The sequence below is a fragment of the Cervus elaphus genome, chromosome X (assembly GCF_910594005.1).
Source record: "Cervus elaphus chromosome X, mCerEla1.1, whole genome shotgun sequence".
Lineage (NCBI taxonomy): Eukaryota > Metazoa > Chordata > Mammalia > Artiodactyla > Cervidae > Cervus > Cervus elaphus.
Window position 1 is genome coordinate 36185092 of NC_057848.1, and position 23467 is coordinate 36208558.

A 23467-nucleotide genomic window follows, 5' to 3' on the forward strand; every position below is an offset into this window, starting at 1 on the left:
ATATGTCAGCAAATTTGGAAAACTCAGCTGTGGGCATTGGACAGGAAAAAGTCAGTTTTCGTTGCAATCTCAAGAAGGGCAATGCCAAAGAATGTTCAAATTGCCACACAATTGAACATTGTTCATTTCCATGCTAGTAAGGTAATATTCAAACTCCTTCAAGCTAGACTTTAGCAGTATGTGAACTGAGAAATTCCAGATGTACAAGCTGGGTTTAGAAAAGACAGAGGAACCACAGATCAAATTGCCAAAATTCGTTGGATCATAGAGAAAGCGAGGGAATTCCAGAAAAGCATCTACTTTTGCTTCATTGACTATGCTAAAGCCTTTGACTGTGTGGATCACAACAAACTGGAAAATTCTTAAAAAGATGGAACTACCAGACCACCTTACCTGCCTCCTGAGAAACCAGTATGCAGGTTAAGGAGCAACAGTTAGAACCGGACATGGAACAACGGACTGGTTCAAAATTGGGAAAGGAGTAAGTCAAGTTGTTATACTGTCACTCTGCTTATTTAACTTCTATGCAGAGTTCATGCAAAATGCCAGGCTGGATGAATCACAAGTTGGAATCAAGATTGCTGGAGAAATATCAACTTCAGATATGCAGATTATACGACCCTAACAGCAGAAAGAGAAGAGGAACTAAAGAGCCTCTTGATGAAGGTGAAAGAGAACAGTGAAAAAGCTGGCTTAAAACTCACCATTCAAGAAACTAAGATCATGGCATCCAGTCCCATCACTTCATGGCAAATAGATGAGGAAAATAATGGAAACAATGACAGACTTTATTTTCTTGGGCTCCAAAATCACTGCAGATGGTGACTGCAGACATGAAATTAAAAGACGCGGCTCCTTGGAACAAAAGTTATGACAAACTTAGCACATTAAAAAGCAAAGACATCACTTTGCTGGGAAAGGTCCGTCTAGTCAAAGCTATGGTTTTCCCAGTAGTCATGTATGGATGTGAGAGTTGAACCATAAAGAAGGGTGAGCGCTGAAGAACTGATGCTTTCTAATCAGGGTGCTGAAGAAGACTCTTGAGAGTACCTTGGACAGCAAGGAGATCAAACCAGTCAATCCTAAAGGAAATCAATCCTGAATATTCATTTAGAAGGACTGATGCTGAAGCTGAAGCTCCAATACTTTGACCACCTGATGTGAAGAGCCGACTCACTGGAAAATACCCTGATGCTGGGAAAAGTTGAGGTTATGAAGAGGAGGAGATGGTTGGATGACATCACTGACTCAATGGACATGAGATTGAGCAAACTCCATAAGATAGTGAAGGACAGGGAAGCCTGGCATGTTGCAACCCATGGGGTCGCAAAGAGTTGGTCATGACTGAGTGATTGAACAACAGTAACAAATGTTTAGAGTACCACAATTTAACATATGAAACACTGGGAAAATCCACCTCCAAACAGCAGGATTTGTTTCATAAAATTAGGATACATTTTTTGAAGAATAACTTACAACCACAAAAAACCACATTTTCAAAGAATATTTTATACAGTGTGACTAATGATCATGATATATTGTTAACAAAAGTTGTTAAATAATATCATATAATACATGGTCACTATTTTGTAAAACCAAAACATGAATGTAATTGCTTAGGCATGACTGAAAATACATCTTTTAAAACACCTAAATTCTGCCCTTTCCAAAATTTTATGCAGTAACAATATATGACTTCTTTAAACAGGGAAAAATCTATTTAAAACTAAAAAAAACCTGTTTTAAAAATACTTCTTCTAATTTAGGTTAAAAGTGATAAAGCCTTCTATATAATTAAAGCCTCAATAATTCAATAATTCAGAAAATTATACTTTTCATACTAATGGAAAATAAACAATTCCTTGATATTTTTGCTAAAGTAGAAATGATACACAATTATAATCATAACCTGTTATGTCTTAGGATGAACAGTTCCAATAGTTATATATTTTAAATATATAAATTTCTCTGAAATACAAATATGTTCAGGTCCACTTTTCTCAACTACAGTCCATACATTCATTCTAAATGGAGGTAGCAGGGACTTCCATGGTGGTCCAGTGATTGAGAGTTCCCCTGCCAATGCAGGGGACACAGGTTCTATCCCTGATCCAGGAACATCCCACATCCTCTGGGGCAACTAAGCCAGTGCACTACAACTACTGAAGCCCATGTGCTCTGGAGCCTGTGCTCTGCAACAAGAGAAGCTACCACAATGAGAAGCCTGTGCACTGCAAGCAAGAGTAAGCCCTGCACACCAAAACTAGAGAATACCCTCACGCACCAGCAAAGACCCAGCAGAGCCAAAAATAGATAAGTATTTTTAAAAATGTCAGGGTCCACTACCCACAGGTGTGAGGGCTGGGGGCTGTTGAGCCTCCACGGTGCAGAAGCACTTTCATTGTAGAATCAATGTTCCTGAACTTCAGGAGAGCAAGAAAGGAGTGGGCAGACAGGGGAAAGAGATCATTTTGCTTCACTGATGTGTGTATTCTTTCTTCTGGAACTGCCAGATTTCATCATGACAGGATACATCAGATAAGAACACAGGCACAAGTCACCCCTAACAAGAAATCAACACAAACCATCCAACCAACCTATGCCTCCAAGGGCAAAAACCAAAAGGAAGAAGGAATACAACACTAAAGCCTGGGAAAAGGAGACCCTAAGTGGAGCAAGTTAGAAAAAAAAAATGGTAAAGAGACAGAGAAATACAGCACAAATGAAAGAGCAAGGTAGAAACTCACAAGACCAAATAAACGAAGAGGAAATAAGCAATCTACCTGAAAGAAAATTCAGAATAATAGTAAAGATGTTCTGAAGACTTGAAAACAGAATGGAGAAAATTCAAGAAACATTTAACACAGTTAATACAATCACAAAGGAGAAATCTAAGATATGCAGATGATACCGCACATGTCAGAAAGCGAAGAGGAACTAAAGAGCCTCTTGATGAAAGTGAAGGAGGAGAGTGAAAAAGTTGGCTTAAAACTCAGCATTCAGAAAACTAAGATGATGGCATCTGGACCCATCACCTCATGGCAAATAGATGGGGAAACAATGGAAACAGTGACAGACTTTATTTTCTTGGGCTCCAAAGTCACTGCAGATGGTGACTGCAGCCATGAAATTAAAAGATGCTTGCTCCTTGGAAGAAAAGCTATGACCAGCCTAGACAGCATATTAAAAAGCAGAGACATTGCTTTGCCAACAAAGTCCATCTAGTCAAAACTAGAGTTTTTCTAGTGGTCATGTATGGATGTGAGAGTTGGGCCATAAAGAAAGCTGAGCACTTAAGAACTGATGCTTTTGAACTGCAGTGTTGGAGAAGACTCTTGAGAGTCCCTTGGAAAGCATGTTGATCAAACCAATCAATCCTAAAGGAAATCAGTCCTGAATATTCATTGGAAGGACTGATACTGAAGCTGAAACTCCAATAATTTGGCCACCTGATGCGAAGAGCTGACTTTTTAGAAAAGACCCTGATGCTGGGAAAGATTGAAGACAGGAGGAGAAGAGGACAATAGAGGATGAGATGTTTGGATGGCATCACCAACTCAATGGACATGAGTTTGAACAAGCTCTGGGAGTTGGTGATGGACAGGGAAGCCTGGCATGTTGCAGTCCTTGGAGTCACAAAGATTTGGACACGACTGAGTGACTGCAATGAATTGAACTGAATATACAAGGGAAAACCTATATGATTAACAGTGGATCTTTCAGCAGAAACTCTGCAGGCCAGAAGGGAATGGCAGGATATATTTAAAGCACTTAAGGAGAAAAATCTACAGCCAAGATTACTATATGTGGCAAAGATCTCATTCAAAATTGATGGAGAAATCAAAAGCTTATCAGACAAGCAGAAGTTAAGAGAATTTAGCACCACCAAATCAGCCTTGCAACAAATACTAAAGGAACTTGTATAGCCAGTAAACACAAAAGAAAGGAAAGACCTACAAAAATAAACCCAAAACAACCAAGAAAATGTCAATAAGAGCATATATATCAATGATTACCTTAAATGTAAATGAATTAAATGCACCAGCCAAAAGATACAGACTCACTAAATGGATACAAAACCAATTCTGTAAAGCAATTATCCTTCAATAAAAAAATAAATTAATTAAAAAAACCCAAAATATGAAAATCCATATATATGCTGCCTACAAGAGACCCACTTCAGACCTAGAGACACAGACTGAAAGTAAAGGGATAGAAAAAGATATTCCAAGTGAATGGAAACCAAAAGGAAGCCAGAGTGACTATCTTTATTTCAGACAATATAGACTTTAAAATAAAGAATATTATAACAAGCAAAAAAGGCACTACATAATGATCTAGGGATGGATCCAAGAAGAAGACATAACAATTGTAAATATTTATGCAGCCAACATAGAAGCACCTTAATAAATAACACAAACACTAACAGGCCTAAGAGGGGAAATGGACAGTAACACAATAATAGTAGGGGACTTTAACACCCCACTTACACCAATGGACATATCATCAGAACAGAGAATCAATAATGAAACACAAACCTTAAATGAAACATCAGACCAAATGGACCTAATTGATACCTTCAGGACTTTCCACCCAAATGCAGAAAAATACACTTTCTTCTCAAGTGCACATGGAACATTCTTCAGGATAGACCATTTCTTGGGCCACAAATCAGTAAATTTAACAAAATTGAAATCGTATCAAGTATCTTCTCTGACTACAATGCTATGAGACTAGATATCAACTACAGGAAAAAAAACTGCAAAGAACACAAACTCATGGAGATTAAACAATATGTTATTAAATAACAAAGAGGTTACTGAGGAAACAAGCAGGGAAATAAAAAAGATTCCTAGAAACAAATGACCATGAAAATATGACAACCCAAAACCTATCAATTAAGTTCAGTCACTCAGTTGTGTCCAACTCTTTGCAACCCCATGGACTGCAGCATGTGAGGCTTCCCTGTCCATCACCAACCCAGAGATTGCTCAAATTCATGTCTATTTAGTCGGTGATACCATCCAAACATCTCATCCTCTGTTGTTCCCTTCTCCTCCTGTCTTCAATCTTTCCCAGCATCAGGGTCTTTCCAATGAGTCAGTTCTTCACATCAGTTGGCCAAAATATTAGAGCTTCAGCATCAGTCCTTCCAATGAATATTCAGGACTGATTTCCTTTAGAATTGACTGGTTTGATCTCCTTGCAGTCCGAGGGACTCTCAAGAGTCTTCTCCAACAACACAGTTTAAAAGTATCAATTCTTCATCACTCAGCTTTCTTTATGGCCCAACTCTCACATCCATACATGACTACTGGAAAAACCCTAGCTTTGACTAGATGGACCTTTGTTAGCAAAGTAATGTCTCTGCTTTTTAATATTTAATATGATGTCCGGGTTTGTCATAGCTTTTCTTCCAATGAGCAAGCATCTTTTAATTTCATGGCTGCAAACCTATGGAATTCAGCAAAACCAGTTCTAAGAGGGAAGTTTGTAGCAACACAATCCTACCTCAGGAAACAAGATAAGCATCAAATAGACAACCTAACTCTACATCTAAAGCAGCTGGAAAAGAAGAACAGAAAACCCCCAAAGTCAGCAGAAGTAAAGAAATCATAAGGATCAGCAGAAATAAATGAAAAAAGAAATGAAGGAAACAATAACAAAGATTGATAAAACTAAAAGCTGATTCTTTGAGAAGAGAAGCAAAATTGACAAATCACTGACCAGACTCATCAAGAAAAAAAAGGGGAGAAAATCAAATCAACAAAATTAGAAATGAAGAAGGAAAGGTTGCAAAAAAAAAAAAAAAACAGAAATATAAGGATCATAGAGAATATTATAAGCCACTGTATGCCAATAAAATGGACAACCTAGAGGAAATGGACAGATTCCTAGAAAAGTTCAACATCCCAAGACTGAACCAGGAAGAACTAGAAATTATGAACAAGCCAATTACAAACACTGAAATAGAAACTGTGATCAATAGTCTCCCAAAAAGCAAAAGCCCAGGGCTAGATGGCTTCACAGGGAAATTCTATCAAACATTTAGAGAAGAGCTAATGCCTATTTTTCTGAAACTTCCAAAAAATTGAAGAGGAAGGAATACTTCCAAACTCATTCTACAAGGCTACAATCACCCTGATACCAAAACCAAGCAAAGACAACACAAGAAAATAAGATTACAGGCCAATGTCACTGATGAAAATAAATGCAAAAATCCTCAACAAAATTCTTGGAAACAGAAGTCAACAACACATTAAAAAGCTCATACACCATGATCAAGTTGGGTTTATTCCAGGGATGCAAGGATTCTTCAATATACACAAATCAGTCAATGTGATACACCATACTAACCAACTAAAACATAAAAACCATATGACCATCTCAATAGATGCAGAAAAAGCCTTCAAAAAAATTCAGCACCCATTTATGATAAAAACGCTTCAAAAAATGGGCATAAAAGGAACCTACCTCAACATAGTAAAGACCATATGTGATAAGCCCACAAGAAACATTATTCTCAGTGGTGAAAAGATAAAAGCATTCTCTCTAAGATCAGTAACAAGATGGGGTTGTCCACTCTCACTACTATTATTTAACATAGTTTTGGAAGTCCTAACTACAGCAATTAGAGAAGAAAAGGAAATAAAAGGAATCCACATTGGAAAAGAAGTAAAACTCTCACTGTTTGCTGATGACATGATACTGTACATAGAAAACCCAAAAAATAGTATCAGAAAATTACTAGAGCTAATCAGCGAATTTAACAAAGTTGCAGAATACAAAATCAATACACAGAAATCACTTGCATTCCTATATACTAACAATGAAAAATCAGAAAGAGAAATTAAGGAATCAATCCCATTCACCATTGCAACAAAAACAATAAAATATCTAGGAATAAACCTACCTAAGGAGACAAAAGAACTGTATATGGAAAATTATAAACACTCATGAAAGAAATCAAAGATGACATAAACAGATGGAGAGATATTCCATGTTCCTGGGTAGGAAGAATCAATATTGTGAAAATGACTATCCTACCAAATGCAATCTACAGATTCAATGCAATCCCTATCAAATTACCAATGGCATTTTTCACAAAACTAGAACAAAAAATTTCACAATTCATATGGAAACACAAAAGACCCTGAATAGCCAAAGCAATCTTGAGAAAGAAGAATGGAGCCAGAGGAATCAACCTTCCTGACCTCAGACTACACTACAAAGCAACAGTCATCAAGACAGTATGGTACTGGCACAAAAACAGAAATATAGACCAATGGAAAAAGATAGAGAGCCCAAAGACAAACCCATGTACCTATGGGTTCCTTATTTTTCTAAAAGGAGGCAAGAATATACAATGGGGTTCAAAGATAACCTCTTCAATAAGTGGTGCTGAGATAACTGGACAGCTACATGCAAAAGAATGAAATTAGAACACTTCCTAATGCCGTACACAAAGATAAAGTCAAAATGGATTAAAGACCTAAATGTAAGACCAGAAACTATAAAACTCTTAGCAAAAAATATAGGCAGAACACTCAATGACATAAATCAAAGCAAGATCCTCTATGACCTACCTCCTACAGTAATGAAAATAAAAACAAAAATTAACAAGTGGGACCTAATTAAACTTAAAAGCTTTTGCACAGCAAAGGAAACTAAAAGCAAGCTTAAAAGACAACCCTCAGAATCGAAGAAAATAATAGCAAATGAAACAACTGACAAAGGATTAATATCCAAAATATACAAGCAGCTCATACAAGTCAATACCAGAAAAACAAACAATGCAATCAAAAAATGGGGAAAAGACCTAAAAAGACATTTCTCCAAAGACAGACAGATGGCTAATGAACACATGAAAATATGCTCAACATCACTCACTGTTAGAGAAATGCAAATCAAAACTGCAGTGAGATACCACTTCACACCAGTCAGAATGGCCATCATCAAAAAGCCTACAAATAATAAATACTGGAGAGAGTGTGGAGCAACGGGAACCCTCTTACACTGTTAGTGGGAATGCAAACTGGTACAGCCACTATGGAGAACATTGTGGAGATTACTTTAAAAACTGGGAATAGAACTGCCCGATGACCCAGCAATCCCACTCCTAGGAATATACCCTGAGAAAACCAAAATTGAAAAAGACACAATGTTCATTGCAGCCTATTTACAATAGATAAAACATGGAAACAACCTGGATGTCCATTGACAGATCAATGGATAAAGAAACTATGATACATATGTACAGTGGAATACTACTCAGCCATAAAAAGGAACATATTTGAGTCAGTTCTAATGAGGTGGATGAACCTAGGGCCTATTATACAGAATGAAATAAGTCAGAAAGATAAATATAAATATTGTAAACTGATGCATACATATGGAATCTAAAAAGATGGTACTGATGAATTAATTTTGAGGGCAGCAGTGGAAAAACAGACATAGAAAACAGACCTATAGACACAGGGGGAGGGGAGGAGGGAGAGGGTGAGATATATGCAGAGAGTAACATGAAAATTTACAATACTATATGTAAAATAGATAGCCAACAGGAATTTGCTGTATGACTCACGGAACCCAAACAGGGGCTCTGTGGCAGTATAGAAGGGTGGGATGGGGAGGGGGCTGGGAGGAGGTTCGGGAGGGAGGAGACATGGGTATACCTATGGCTGATTCTTGTTGATATATGACAGAAAACCACAAAATTCAGTAACGCAATTATCCTTCAATTAAAAAAAAGAAAAAATATTTTTGGAGGAATCAAGTCAACAGTTCTCAGTAAATATTTATTGTGCATTTACCAGGAAAAAAAAAAAGGAGGCAGAAATAAGCTTGAGCTTTGGAGCAAGAAGTCATGGCTTCTAGTTCCTGGGCCACCACCTGTGAGCACTGTGACTCAGGTCAATTATTTTTTTCTTACCTCTCTTTTTCTCTTTTATAAAATGGAAAAATTAACAATTTCTTCCTCAAGTCTCCTCATGTGGATCAAATTAAATAATATGGATGAAAGTACTATGAAAATTGTTAAATCGCATCTCCACTGTTCTTTATTATGTCTATTTCCTGTGAGACAAACATTACCCTTTGCTTGGCTTAGCGAATCCCTGGATACATCTTACTAACTAAAAATCTACAATCACATGGTACTCATGGAGGGAAACTGTATTTTGTAGAATGTTATTGATGCCTCAAATGTTTAAGTGGCCTCTCCCCTCTCCCCATGTAGAAAATGGCTTTCGAAAGTAATTCATCAGAAAGCTATTTGTGGAAGGCGTTGCTTAGCTCATTTAGGCACTACAATATTCCCTTCTTTCTGTTAAGATCATTTGCAGTTTCATGGGCAGAATTATGTTTTTGAGAGTTTTGCAACTTAGGTGTGGTGTTTGTTTTCCATCAGCGTTGTTGACCAATTTAGAATCTCACTCAGATCCAGCTGATGGTCTCTCCAGCAGCCTTCCAGCCTAAGGAAGGAATAGGGTTAAGAAAACAAGCATGAATATTTTTTTACAGGTCTATTATATGTTAAAAAAATTCTCAGAAAGGACCTCAATTAGCTCTAGCAATGAATACAATTTTCATGGGTTTGCTTAGGTATCTGCAAAACTCTTCCCTCATGTAAAAAATAGAAATAAAAGAAAGAGTTTTGTAAACTTCTTCAAAACTATCAGCCATTGCACCTAATAGTTTAGGGTGCTCAACTTTTTGGGTGTTGCAGTATTTATGGGGTTTTTTTTGGGGGGGTGGCTAAAAAAATCTGGCCTTCATCTCTATAGTGACAAATAAGGCTTTTTAGTCTTCAAGTACCCTGGAGCATAAACAGAATCCTTCCCTAGCAAGCACCAGACAGCGAGGAGATTACCTTTTTTCTGTTGCTCTGAGGTACATTCACTCATATTAATCTTGTCATCCTGTGTACCAGTGCCCTCTTGTGAAAAATAGTTATGGGTCCACACTTGTTTCGATTTTGCCTGTTTCTTATTTTAAAAAAAAGAGAGAGAGAGAGAGAGAAAATGTAGATCAGACAGTGATTGAAGTGTTTTGCCCCTTCCCTTTCTCCTTCCTCCTTTTCCTTTTTGTTTTTATCCAGTCTCCCATTCCATTTCCTCGCCACACACTCTGCCTCCTTGACCTCAAATTTTTCTCCTCTTTCTTTATCTTAATAGATTTTTAGAAGCATGAAGCTGATGTCAATTCTAAGAAGTCTGTCTATCCCTAGAACCCAAACACTTTGACCTTTATTTTTTTCTCAAAGTTTTAGGGTTTACATTTAAGTTCATGATCCATTTTGGAAAAATTTTCCCAATTCCCACCAAAGAAAATAGATAATAGAAAATATAGAATTACTTGGGTCTTTAACATAAATCACAGCAAGATCCTCTATGACCCACCTCTCAAAGTAGGAAATAAAAACAAAAAATAAAAAAAAGAGACCTAATTAAACTTAAGAGCTTTTGCACATGAAGGAAACTATAAGCAAGGTGACAAGACAGCCCTCAGAATGGGAGAAAATAATAGCAAATGAAAAACTGACAAAGAATTAATCTCCAAAATATACAAGCAGCTCATGCAGCTCAATACCAGAAAAATGAACAACCCAATCAAAAAGTGGAAAAAAGATGTAAACAGACATTTCTCCAAAGAAGACATAGAGATAGCTAATAAACACATGAAAAGATGCTCAACATCACTCAGTGTTAGAGAAATGCAAATCAAAACCACAATGAAGTATAATCTCACACCAATCAGAATGGCCATCATCAAAAAGTCTATAAACAACAAATGCTGGAGAGGGGGTGGAGAAACTGTTGGTGGGAATACAAAGTGGTACAGCCACTATGGAGAACAGTGTGGAAATTAAAGACTGGAGATAGAATTTCCATATGACCCAGCAATCCCACTCCTAGGCATATACCCTGAGGAAACCAAAATTGAAAAAGACACATGTACTCCATTGTTCATTGTACCACTATTTACAAGAGCTAGGACATGGAAGCAATCTAGATGCCCATTGGTAGATGAATGGATAAGGAAGTTATGGTACATATACACAATGGAATATTACTCAGTTATACAAAGGAATGCATTTGAGTCAGTTCTAATGAGTTGGATGAACCTGAAGCCTATTATACAGAGTGAAGTAAGCCAGAAAGAAAAGACAAATACTGTATATTAACACATATGTATGGAATTTAGAAAGACAGTATCAATGATCCTACATGAAGAGCAGCAAAGGAGACACAAATGTAAAGAACAGACTTTTGGACTCAGTGGCAGAAGGCGAAGGTGGGATGATTTGAGAGTATAGCATTGAAACATGTACATTACTATATGTAAAATAGATGACCAGTCCAAGTTCAATGCATGAAGCAGGGCACTCAAAGCCAGTGCTCTGGGACAACCTAGAGGGATAGATGGTGGGGAGGGAGGGGGAAGGGGGGGGTTCAGGATCGGGGGGCACATGTATGCCTGTGGCACTTTCATGTTGATGTATGGCAAAAACCATCAAAATATGTAAAGTAATTATTCTCTAATTAAAATAATTAATTAAAAAAAAAGAATTACTTGGATCATTAGACTTATTTCCCATCTTCATCTTCACGATTTGAAGTTACTGCAGACTGAAAGGAAACGGTAGTATTTGGGGACAAAAATAAAGTTACTGTCCACATTTAACTTCAAGGTTTGTGATAGGTTGCTGAGCCAGAGTAAAGTTGTAAGACAGTTTCACAGGACAATATTTTCTCTTAACAGAATAAGCATCAGTTTCCTACTCTATGAAATGGGGATGATAATACTAATACACAATTTGTTGCTGTTGTTCAGTCGCTCAGTCGTGTTCGACTCTTTGTGACCCATAAGAGGGTGTTTGCCATGACCAGTGCATTCTCTTGGCAAAACTCTTAGCCTTTGCCCTGCTTCATTTTGTACTCCAAACTTGCCTGTTACTCCAGGTATCTCTTGACTTCCTACTTTTGCATTCCAGTCCCCTATGATGAAAAGAACATTTTTTTTTTGGTGTTAGTTTTAGTAGGTCATGTCGGTCTTCATAGAACCATTCAACTTCAGCTTCTTCAGCATTAGTAGTTGAGGCATAGATTTGGATTACTGTGATATTGAATGGTTTGCCTTGGAAATGAACAGAGATCATTCTTTCATTTTTGAGGTTGCACCTGAGTACTGCATTTTGACTCTTTTGTTGACTATGAGGGCTATTCCATTTCTTCTAAGGGATTCTTGCCCATAGTAGTAGATATAATAGTCATTTGAATTAAATTCGCCCATTCCCAAGCATTTTAGTTCATCGATTCCTTAAATGTTGATGTTCACTCTTGTCATCTCCTATTTGACCACTTCCAATTTACCTTGATTCATGGACCTAACGTTCCAGGTTCCTATGCAATATTGTTCTTTACAGCATCAAACTTTACCTATGCAATGTTGTTCTTTACAGCATCGAACTTTACTTCAATCACCAGTCACATCCACAGCTGGGTGTTGTTTTCACTTTGGCTCAGCATCTTCATTCCTCCTGGAGCTATTTCTCCACTCTTCTCCAGTAACATATTGGGCATCTACTGACCTGGGGAGATGATCTTTCAGTGTCATATCTTTTTGTATTTTCATGCTGTTCATGGGGTTCTTAAGGCAAGAATGCTGAAGTGGTTTGCCATTCCTTTCTCCAGGGGACCACATTTTGTCAGAAGTCTCCACCATGACCCATCTGTCTTGGGTGGCCCAATATATAATTAGCATTAGTTACTGGAAAAAGTTACCAAGTTGTAGGAGAACCTTAATTGTCTTGTATTTCAAGACAAGAAATGTAGCTTTTATTTGTTATATACAACAGGGTGTCATCAAACTTTTTAGCAGGTTAGTTTTAAGAAAATTGGTACAATGGCAGTGGGTAGGAGGAAAAACTAAAGGTGGGCAGGTTATTTGACTTGCCCAAATGATGTGTTATGATAAAAATTGCTAACATTTATTGAATATTTGCTATATGCCAGGCACTGTGCCAATCCTTTTTCTGTCTCATCTCATTTAATTCTTTCAGCCACTCTGTGAAGTAGGTAATATTTATCTACATTTTACAGATGAAGAAACTGAGGCACTGAGCAATTAAAAAATTTACTTAAGCCATAACTTAGTAGGAGGTAACCAAAGAAGAGCTGAGTAAGTGGCAGAGCCACGGTTTGACGCAGATTGTCTGGCTTCGGAACCCTCAAGCTTAAACACTGTAGTGTACCATTGCTAATGTCAGTCAACAACTCCACAAAGTGCCATCCATATTTACCCATTAGCATTACTTCAAAGAACATTTGACAATTTGAGGGTTTTCTGTGTAGGCTAATTATTCAGTTGTCTTCCGCGATCTGGGTATTAAGTGTCTTGAGTTTGTGATTTTTTATCTATCCCTCAAGCATATTTTAAAAAAAGATTGCTTATAGTGGAAATCTTACTAAAATATACTGTAAGTTTCACTGCTTTTGTAAAGAGTTTTCTTGAATCTGATTAATTCCGGGTTTTTATATGTCAATTCTTTTACTTTGGAAGCTAAACCTTTAGAAACTATTAAGGTTTGGAGTACAGTGTGAACCTATAGTCGCTTCTTTCTTTTCTTCTTTCTTCTTCCCTTTCTCCCTCCCTCCCTCCCTCTTTCCTTCCTTTCTCTCTCCTTCCCTCCCTTCTTTCCTCTTCTCTTCTTTCTCCCTCCCTCCTTCCCTCTTTCTCTGCTCTTCCTCCTTCTCTTCCCGCCTCCCTCCCTCCTTCTCTCTCTCTCTTTCTCACTCCCCGACTCACCAATTCTCTCAGTTGTTATTGAGGGCTTACTTTCCCCTTTTGGCCTTAAGCCCCCAGGTCACTTGTACATACTTCTTGTCTCCTTCCTTGTGATCTGCTGTCTCTGCTCACAGATGTCAGAATTCTGTTGCTGTTCTTGTGTTTTATAACATGGATCTTCTTTCCTCTTTGATATTCTTCCCATTGTTTTTCACTGATCTCTCTCCTCCCTTCCTATTCTCTGTTTTGCTGCAGTGGGACTGGATTTTGCTATCTAGGCTAATCAATCAACTATTCCTTTTCCCTGGGCAAGGCTGGGGGGTGTTGTGTAAAATTTTACCCCTTTTCTCTGGCCAGTGAAAACATTATTGACAAGACCTATAAACTATGCACTTTTTACTTCTTAGCTATCTCATAGTTTCTCTTATTTTGGGATTCTTGTTTGCTTTAAATAGCTGAGGTTACTAAACATCTAAATCTGGAAAATCTTAGCTTTATATTTTTTCTAGAATAGAAGGCTTAATAGCATTTAACTTTGAAAAGTCTAAATTGTGATAGTTTTAAATTTAATTATTGCAATAAGCATAAAATAGCAATGTATTTGTTAAATACTCTAGTCTTTCAACTATTTTCAATTTAAAACTACATAAGTTCTGAAAATTTTAGTCCACAAAAAAATAAGTAAACCTGCACATGGATGTTTATGTCAGCCTTATTCATAATTGGTGAACTTAAAAATCTTCTGAGCCTAGTGGCTCAGAAAGTAAAGAATCTGCCTGCAATTCAAGAGATCTGACTTTGATCCCTGGGTTGGAAGATCCCCGGGAGGAGGGCATGGCAACCCACTCCAGTATTCTTGCCTGGAGAATCCCATGAACAGAGGAGCCTGGTGGGCTATAGTCCCCAGGGTCGCAAAGAGTCAGATGTGACTGAGTGACTAACACAAGGAGACAAGGACAAGGAAAAGCAACCAAGATGGCCTTCAGTAGGAGAATGGGCAAATAAACTGGGGTACACCCAGACACTGACAGTATTATTCAGCACTAAAAAAGAATGAGCAGTGAAGCCATGAAAAGACATGGAGGAACTTTAAATGCACATTACTAAGTGAAAGAAGCCAATCTGAAAAGTCTACATACTATACAATTCTAACTATGTGACATTCTGGAAAAGGCAAAACTATGGAGATAGTTAAAAGATTAGTAGTTTCCAGGGACTGGGAGATGGGGAGGAGGGACAAAGAGGTGGAGCCCAGGTGAATTTTAGGTCAGTGAATATACTAGGTATGATTCCATAATGATAGATACATGTCCAAGTAGACAGATACATTTGTCCAAGTCCACAAATTATAAAACACCAAGAGTGAGCCCAAATGTAACTTACTTTGAGTGATAAGGATGTATTGATGTAGGTTCATCAGTTGTAATAAATGCAGCACTCTGGTGACAGGGTGTTGATGTTTGGGGAGGCTATGCAGTTGTGAGGTCAGGGAGTATATAACGTCTTCGTGCCCTCCCCCCCAGTTTTGCTGTGAACCTAAAATTGCTTTAAAACAAAGAAGTATTTTTTAAATTGAGATATAATTAGCCTATATAACATTGTGTAAGTTTAAGGTGTATAGTATGTTGATATGACACATTTATATATTGCAGTATAATTACCACCTTGAGTGAGTGAGTGAGTGAAGTCGCTCAGTCGTGTCCTACTCTTTGCGACCCCATGAACTGTAGCCTACCACGCTCCTCCGTCCGTGGGATTTTCCAGGCAAGAGTACAGGAGTGGGTTGCCATTGTTGGCCAATACCTCCATTATGTCACATAACTATTACTTCATTTTGTGGTTAGAGCATTTAGTATCTAGTCATTTAACAACTTTAAGGTTTATAATACAATATTTCTAACCATAACTTCAATGTTCCGCATTAGATCTCCAAAACTTATTCCTCATCTAACTGCAAGTCTGTACCATTTGACCAACATCTCCTTAATTCCCCCACCTTCAGGCCCTAGTAACCTCCATTCTACCCTCTGTTTCTATGAGCCTGACTTTTTTAGACTCTACTACATACAAGTGAGATCACACAGTATTTCTCTTTTTCTTTCTCAGCTATGTCACATAGCATAATGCCCTCAAGTTCTATCATGCTATCACAGATGGAGAGATTTCCTTCTTTCTCATGGTTGAATAATATTTAATTGTGTATATATAAATCACATCTTTTTTATCTATTCATCCACGGATAGGCACTTAAGTTGTTTCCTTATCTTGGATATTGTGAATAACACTGCAGTAAACATAGATATGGGCTTCCTTTGCGGCTCAGTTGGTAAAGAATCCACCTGCAGTGTGGGAGACCTGGGTTCGATCCCTGGGTTGGAAGATCCCCTGGAGAAGGAAAAGGCTACCCACTCCAGTATTCTGGCCTGGAGAATTCCATGGACTGTACAGTACATGGGATCGCAGAGTCGGACATGACTGAGAGACTTTCACTTCACTTCACTTCAAACATAGATATGTGGATATCTCTTGATATTCTGTTTTCATTTTCTTTGTATATATAACCAGAAGTGGAACTGTTGGCAGTTCTATTTTTTAATTGTTTGAGGAACTTCCATACTGTTTTCCATAGTGACTGCACCAAATTTCATTTACACCAAAAATGTATCAGTTCAGTTCAGTTGCTCAGTTGTGTCCGACTCTTTGTGACCCCACAGACTGCAGCACGCCAGGCCTCCCTGTCCATCACCAACTCCCAGAGTTTATTTAAACTCATGTCCATTGAGTCAGTGATGCCATCTAACCATCTCATCCTCTGTCGTCCTCTTTTCCTCCCACCTTCAATCTCTCCCAGCATCAGGGTCTTTTCAAAAGAGTCAGTTATTTGCATCAGGTGGCCAAAGTATTGGAGTTTCAGCTTCAGCATCAGTCCTTCTAATGAACAGTCAGGACTGATTTCTTTTAGGATGGACTGGTTGGATCGCCTTACTGTCCAAGGGACTCTCAAGAGTCTTCTCCAACACCACAGCTCAAAAGCATCAATTTTTCAGTGCTCAGCTTTCTTTATAGTCCAACTCTCACATCCATACATGACTACTGGAATAATCATAGCCTTGACGAGATGGACCTTTGTTGGCAAAGTAATGTCTCTGCTTTTTAATATGCTATCTAGGTTGGTCATAACTCTTCTCCCAAGGAGCAAGCATCTTTTAATTTCATGGCTGCAGTCACCATCTGCAGTGATTTTGGAGCCCCCAAAAATAAAGTCTGCCACTGTTTCCACTGTTTCCCCATCTATTTGCCATTTTCTCCACATCCTTACCAACACATGTTATCTTTAGTCTTCTTGTTGATAGCCATTTTAATGAATATGAGGTGATAGCTCATTGTAGTTTTGATTTGCATTTTCCTGGTGATTAGTGGCATTGAACATGTTATCATGTATGCCTTAGGCATTTGTAGGTCTTCTTTGGAGAAATGTCTATTCTGTTTCTCTGCCCATCTTTAATTGGATTTTTAAATTATCAACTGTATGAGTTTTATAAATATTTTATACATTAACTCCTTTTCATATATATATGGTTTGCAAATATTTTCTCCTACTCTCTAGGTTACTTTTTCATTTTGTTGACTGTTTTTGCTCTGCAGAAGATTTTTTGATATTTTTCTCATTTACTTGTTTTGCTTTTGTTGCTTGTGCTTTTGGTTTTATATCAAAAAAGAATCATCACCAAAGCCAGTTGTCAAGGTGCTTTTTCTTTAAGGTTTTTTCTAGGAGTTTTATGGCTTCATGTTATATATTTAAATTTTTAATCTGCTTTGAGTTAATTTTTGTGAGAGGTGTAGGATACAGGTCTGGGTTAATTATCTTACATGTGATTACCCAGTTCTCTTAACACTGATATTGAAGATATTATCCTTTTCACATTGAGTATTCTTATGTCCCTTGTCAAATATTAGTTCACTGCATCTATAGATTCAATGCAATTTCTATCAAAATTCCAATGGCATTTTTCACAGAACGAAAAAGCAATTCTAAAATATATACAGAACCACAAAAAAACTCAGAGTAGCCAAAGTAAGTGAAAGTCACTCAGTTGTGCCCAACTCTTTGTGATCCAGGCCAGAGTACTGGAGTGGGTAGTCTTCCTCTTCTGCAAGAGATCTTCCCAACCCAGGGATCAAACCCAGGTTTCCCGCATTACAGATGGATTCTTTACCAACTGAGCTATCAGGGAAGCCCCAAGAATAGCCAAAGCAATCCTGAAAAAGAAGAGCAAAACTAGAGGCATCATACTCCCTGGTTTCAAACTATACTCAGAACTGTAGCAATAAAAACAGTATAACAGTGGCATAAAAATAGACACACAGACTGACAGAACAGAATAGAGAACCCAGAAGAAAACTCCCCCATAAAGTCTTAATAAAAAATTATGTAAGTTCTTGATTTTTAGATTATATGATTTTTTAAATTGCTGTTACAGTCACTCTAGAAATTTAAAACAGCATTTAAATTCTTTTATAATTGAATAGGCTTTAGTTAATTTTTGACATGCTTTCTAGAAAATATTTTAATCATAACTCAATCTAGTACAGAGTTAAATCTGTAAGGCCCATTAGCTTTTTTAAAAAAAATTTATTGGAGTATAGTTGATTTGCCTAAAACTAACACATTATTGTAAAAGGGCCATTGACTTTTGAAGAGAATCTTCTAGCACTCAGGATCTGTTTGAGAATTAGCAAGACTTTGTTTGGTCTTCCCTGGTGGCTCAGACAGTAAAGAATCCACCTACAATGCAGGAGACCTAGATTCTATCCCTGGGTCAGGAAGATCCCCTGGAGAAAGAAATGGCTACCTATTCCAGTATTCTTGCCTGGGGAATTCCATGGACAGAGGAGCCCTGCGAGGTATAGTCCATGGGGTCACAAAGAGTCGGACACAACTGAGCAACTAACTCTCACTCTCTCTCTCTCAGGACTTTGTTTAAAAGCAAAATAACAAAATGAAACACTAGCTCTGAGTCTTTGAAACAGAAATTTCTTTTCCCTAAAGTAAAATTGTTTACATTTATAGATGCAAATAGTTCTTAGTAAAATTATTGCCTTTTAAAATTTGCTTTTGAATACTAAAATTCATAACCTTTTTTCCTTAAAGAAATGATATGACGTCTTTCTGAGGACCTGTCTGCTTTTAGTTTAAACTGGAAAACATTATCAAGGTTCATCAAAATTAAAGGTGGGAAAAAATAGGTTCTTCTTATGCCTTAAACTTATTAGAAAATATAAGACTACTTTATCACTAATGGATTTGCTTCAGGTTAATCATGTAAAATGGCTCTATCACTGCCCTATTTAACAAGCTGTTTCCCTTTGTTCAAGAGTCTTCAAATGAGAATGGAGGTATATTCCAGTCCATTTACATTGCTTATAAATCAAGCAAATCTTCTCCAAAGGAAGAGTTTTATTTGATAGGAGAAAATGTTTTAAAGTAAGGCAAACCTCCTGATTTATACATTCAATTGGAAATGAATGTACACATTCAATTGGAAACCAACCTCTGAAACTGTTTTACCTGAAGAATTACTAAGAAGGTGGTAACTTTTCCAAGAATGATTTCCCCAGGAAATTGGATCATTTTAGAAAAATGGCAAATATCATGAATGGCATGTGAACTGGCCCTGCAAAATTAAAAACTGAAGACTCTATCCACTCTGCCTGGGTCAACAGGGCAGTGGTGCTGGCTCTGTGTTACATTACATTAAGGTCATTGTTACGGGTCATGAGGGGTTAACCACAAAATACAAGGCAGAGGCATGGTTGGGTAGACTCTGTCAATCACTATGAATTTATGTAGCAGGCTTACAAGGCATAAAATTATTTTGTCCTTAATCCCAGGACCCTGGGTAGCATTGGTGGACTGTACAGTGACATTGAGAACTGGAATTGTAAAGTCAACACAGAATAAGTTCTCTGAGGTTTCATGAAGTCTGGGACTATAGTTGCTCTAACAATTCATTGTGATGTAAATGGAAAATATATTTAATCTTATGTGTCAAACATTGATCAATCAATTAATAGTGGCTATCGAGGACTTTGTGTTGAGTAGGATTCTTAGGCTTATCTAAAAGGAGTGCTGAGATTAGGTAGCAATATATACCATAAACCTGAGAGTAAGAAGTGGGTGCAACCTTGCTGATTGATTGCCATTCCTGGTCTGGGAGTTGCTGCTGTCTCTTAGGCTGTGACCTATCTTGCCTAGCTAGCTCCTCATTGATGGTTATTTTTATTTTTTTAATTTTATTTTTAATTTTGCTTTTATTTTGACTATGTTGGGTCTTTGTTGCAGCACACAAGCTCTCTAGTTGCCCTGCAGCATGTGGGATCTTAGTTACATAACCAGGGATTGAACCTTTGCCACCGGACCACCAGAGAAATTCCCCTCTTTGATGTTTAACAAAATTCTTTCACCCAAGTTATGACCAGGGTCAATTATTCCGACAAATTTATGAAAACTTTGAGGGGAATCTGGCCTTTGAGACTAATGTACTTACTTTTCCACTTGTTGATGGGATCACCCCTTGAAAGTTAGAAGAGAATGTGGTCATATTATCCTTTCTTTCTGAGGCTCACTGTATTGTGAGACTGGCTTCTGAAACCAGCGTGACACAACCTTCTTGAGATGGGTGGCTAGTCAGTCTTTATCTTTAACTGCCAGTTAAATTTAACTCCCCAGATTAGTCAGATGGCCTCACACATCTACTTGCTTGAATGTGCGGTTTTGTTGTTGTTATAACACAACTTATATATTTAAAATGGACAAAAAAAAATAGTATCATTTACACTATCTTAAGATAAACTTTGAATGGGAGCTTCCTTTTAGTACTTCGAGGTCTACAAGACATATCTAGAAAATTTGCTACTGTGGAAAATGAAGACTGCTTAAATCGAATGGAGGGAGTTCAGGAGGGCCTATGGTTTTTCTTTTTGGTTAATTGCTATCACACTTTCCTTCAGGTAACTGAGGGAGTTTCATATTTTCTTTAGACATCATTGAGGCTTCCTTGGTGGCTCAGATGGTAAAGAATCTGCTGGAAATGCAGGAGACCTGGGTTCGATCCCTGGGTAAGGAAGATCCCCTGGAGAAGGGAATGGCAACTCATCCCAGTATTCTTGCCTGGTGAATCCCATGGACAGAGGAGCCTAGTGGGCTATAGTCCATGGGGTTGCAAAGTTGGACAAGACTGAGTGACTAACACTTTAGACATCATTAGGTGCTGAAGCTCTTGCAGGAAAACTTTTATGCTATATGAATTCTGCCATTTTGCTAGCACTGATAGGGCTCTTGAGTCCACCACTCCATCAAAACTATTAACTCCATTCATATTAGTTTTTACTACAAATCTTACAAAAGTGTGTGCTTCTTGGTATTTAGGTTCACAATCTATTTTAAGGGTATATATTAATCATCAGGGTCTGTGGTGGCATCTTGCATCGCTGTCACTCAAAGGCCAGCACCTAGATTGTGCTTTGGAATGATTCTTTTCCTAGCAGCAAGTATCTGCTTGGATCAGATCTGCCTGATCTCTTTGGTGGTCAGAGACTCATGTCTGTTTCCTGTCCACCTTGTCCTATACTTTTTATTATGGTGGATCTCTTGGCCTGAATTGCTGGCCCAGAGCTTTACCAGCCATGCTGTCACTTGGAATTTGACCACATCAAATTCTTGTTACCTGCTTAGACTTTGGCTCTTTTTTTTTTTTTTCCCATAAGCATTGGTATATATGCTCCCCAGGTTTTTATTTCTGTATCTACTCAGTTTCTGGCCCACTGCTCTTTATGGATAGCTATAAATTTCTCACTTATAACTCATTGCCTCCTTCAACTTTTAACCCATTAGTTGTTTCAGACTGAATTTTACATCTTGTGAAAACACTTAGTTCCAGTCCCTCACCCTCTCTCTATGACACATCAGTTCAGTTCAGTTCAGTTCAGTCGTTCAGTCGTGTCTGACTCTTTGCAACCCCATGAATCGCAGCACGCCAGGCCTCCCTGTCCATCACCAAATCCCGGAGTTTACTCAAACTCATGCCCATCGAGTCGGTGATGCCATCCAGCCATCTCATCCTCTGTCGCCCCGTTCTCCTCCTGCCCCCAATCCCTCCCAGCATCAAGGTCTTTTCCAACGAGTCAACTCTTTGCATGAGGTGGCCAAAGTACTGGAGTTTCAGCTTCAGCATCAGTCCTTCCAATGAACACCCAGGACTGATCTCCTTTAGGATGGACTGGTTGGATCTCCTTGCAGTCCAAGGGACTCTCAAGAGTCTTCTGCAACACCACAGCTCAAAAGCATCAATTTTTCGGCACTGAGCTTTCTTCACAGTCCAACTCTCACATCCATACATGACCACTGGAAAAACCATAGCCTTGACGAGACGGACATTTGTTGGCAAAGTAATGTCTCTGCTTTTTAATATGCTATCTAGGTTGGTCATAACTTTCCTTCCAAGGAGTAAGCATCTTCTAATTTCGTGGCTGCAGTCACCATCCACAGTGATTTTGTAGCCCCAAAAAATGAAGTCTGACACTGTTTCCACTGTCTCCCCATCTATTTCCCATGAGGTGATGGGACCAGATGCCATGATCATAGTTACCCAGTATTGACAAAAAGCTGTCAGGTGAGTTAGGAGTGGGCATGGGGTTAAGTGAATGATGGTTGTGGCCTGTCCCATAGAATCAACACAATAGCATCTACCAAAGAAATTTGGGTCTTCTGAAACCAATCTGAGGCATTTAGACCAGAGTAGCAAGGCTGCAGGCTCCAATAATCTCCTTTTGGCAGGCTGAAAATATCATACTTAAATTTGAATCACATGTATCAACATGCATTCAAACCTAATCTTCCAATTAGGTTAAACATATAAGTACACTACCATGTATAAAATAGATGTGAGATGGTGGTGAGGAGGGAGATCCAAGACGGAGGGGTATATGTATACTTATTCACTGATTCACTTCGTTGTACAGCAGAAACCAACACAACATTGTAAAACAATTATACTCCAATTAAAAAAAAAACATGCATTCAACTAGAAAAACAGAGAGATGGAACAGTGGTAATAGGCTTATGGGTTTGTACTTAGAATGAGTCAGTAATTCTTTTAAAATATAGGGTTGTATACTATGGTGAAGTCACTTTACATTCATGCTTGTGTGTGTGTTCAAGACATAATTTAAGAGCAAAAGGGGACTTTAGAGATCATATAGCCCAATGTTCTAATTTTACAGATGAAGAAACCAAAGCCTGGAGAGGTTAAGTGGCTTGTCCAAGGTCACATAGTTGGCTAGTAGTACAGCTAGGACTAGAAAGAACCCAGGTCATCTTACATGCATTCCTTTTTAGGCACTATTCTGTCTCTCCACAGTTGCATTGTTTTCAAATTATGAGTGACTCAGCTCACTTCAAAGGGCATAGAACTAATTTCCTTCTGATTGAAATGAGGCAGTCACAGGGTTTCACACAAGAAAATTGAAAAATGATGTATGTGACTTATTTCTTTGTTCCTCTCTGTTTATGTCTCTTGATCGATAGGCAAAGGAAGCTAGGAGAAATAGTTGGAAGCAAGACAAGGCAATCCAAATGCTCCCAAGGAGCAGAGGGCTCATACATTAGGGAAAACAAACT

The 23467-nt window shown here is 38.0% G+C and overlaps 1 protein-coding gene across 1 annotated transcript; it reads right to left on the reverse strand.

Annotated features, from left to right (window-relative positions):
• Nucleotides 1-20773: 20773 nt before the first annotated feature.
• On the reverse strand, nt 20774-21239 carry LOC122690107 (ubiquitin-conjugating enzyme E2 variant 1-like; the record flags this gene model as incomplete). Its single annotated transcript, XM_043897074.1, has 2 exons — nt 20774-20845; nt 21042-21239. Coding segments are annotated over 2 exons (270 nt in total), but the record flags the coding sequence as incomplete, so codon positions are not given.
• Between the last annotated feature and the right edge of the window lie 2228 nt (nt 21240-23467).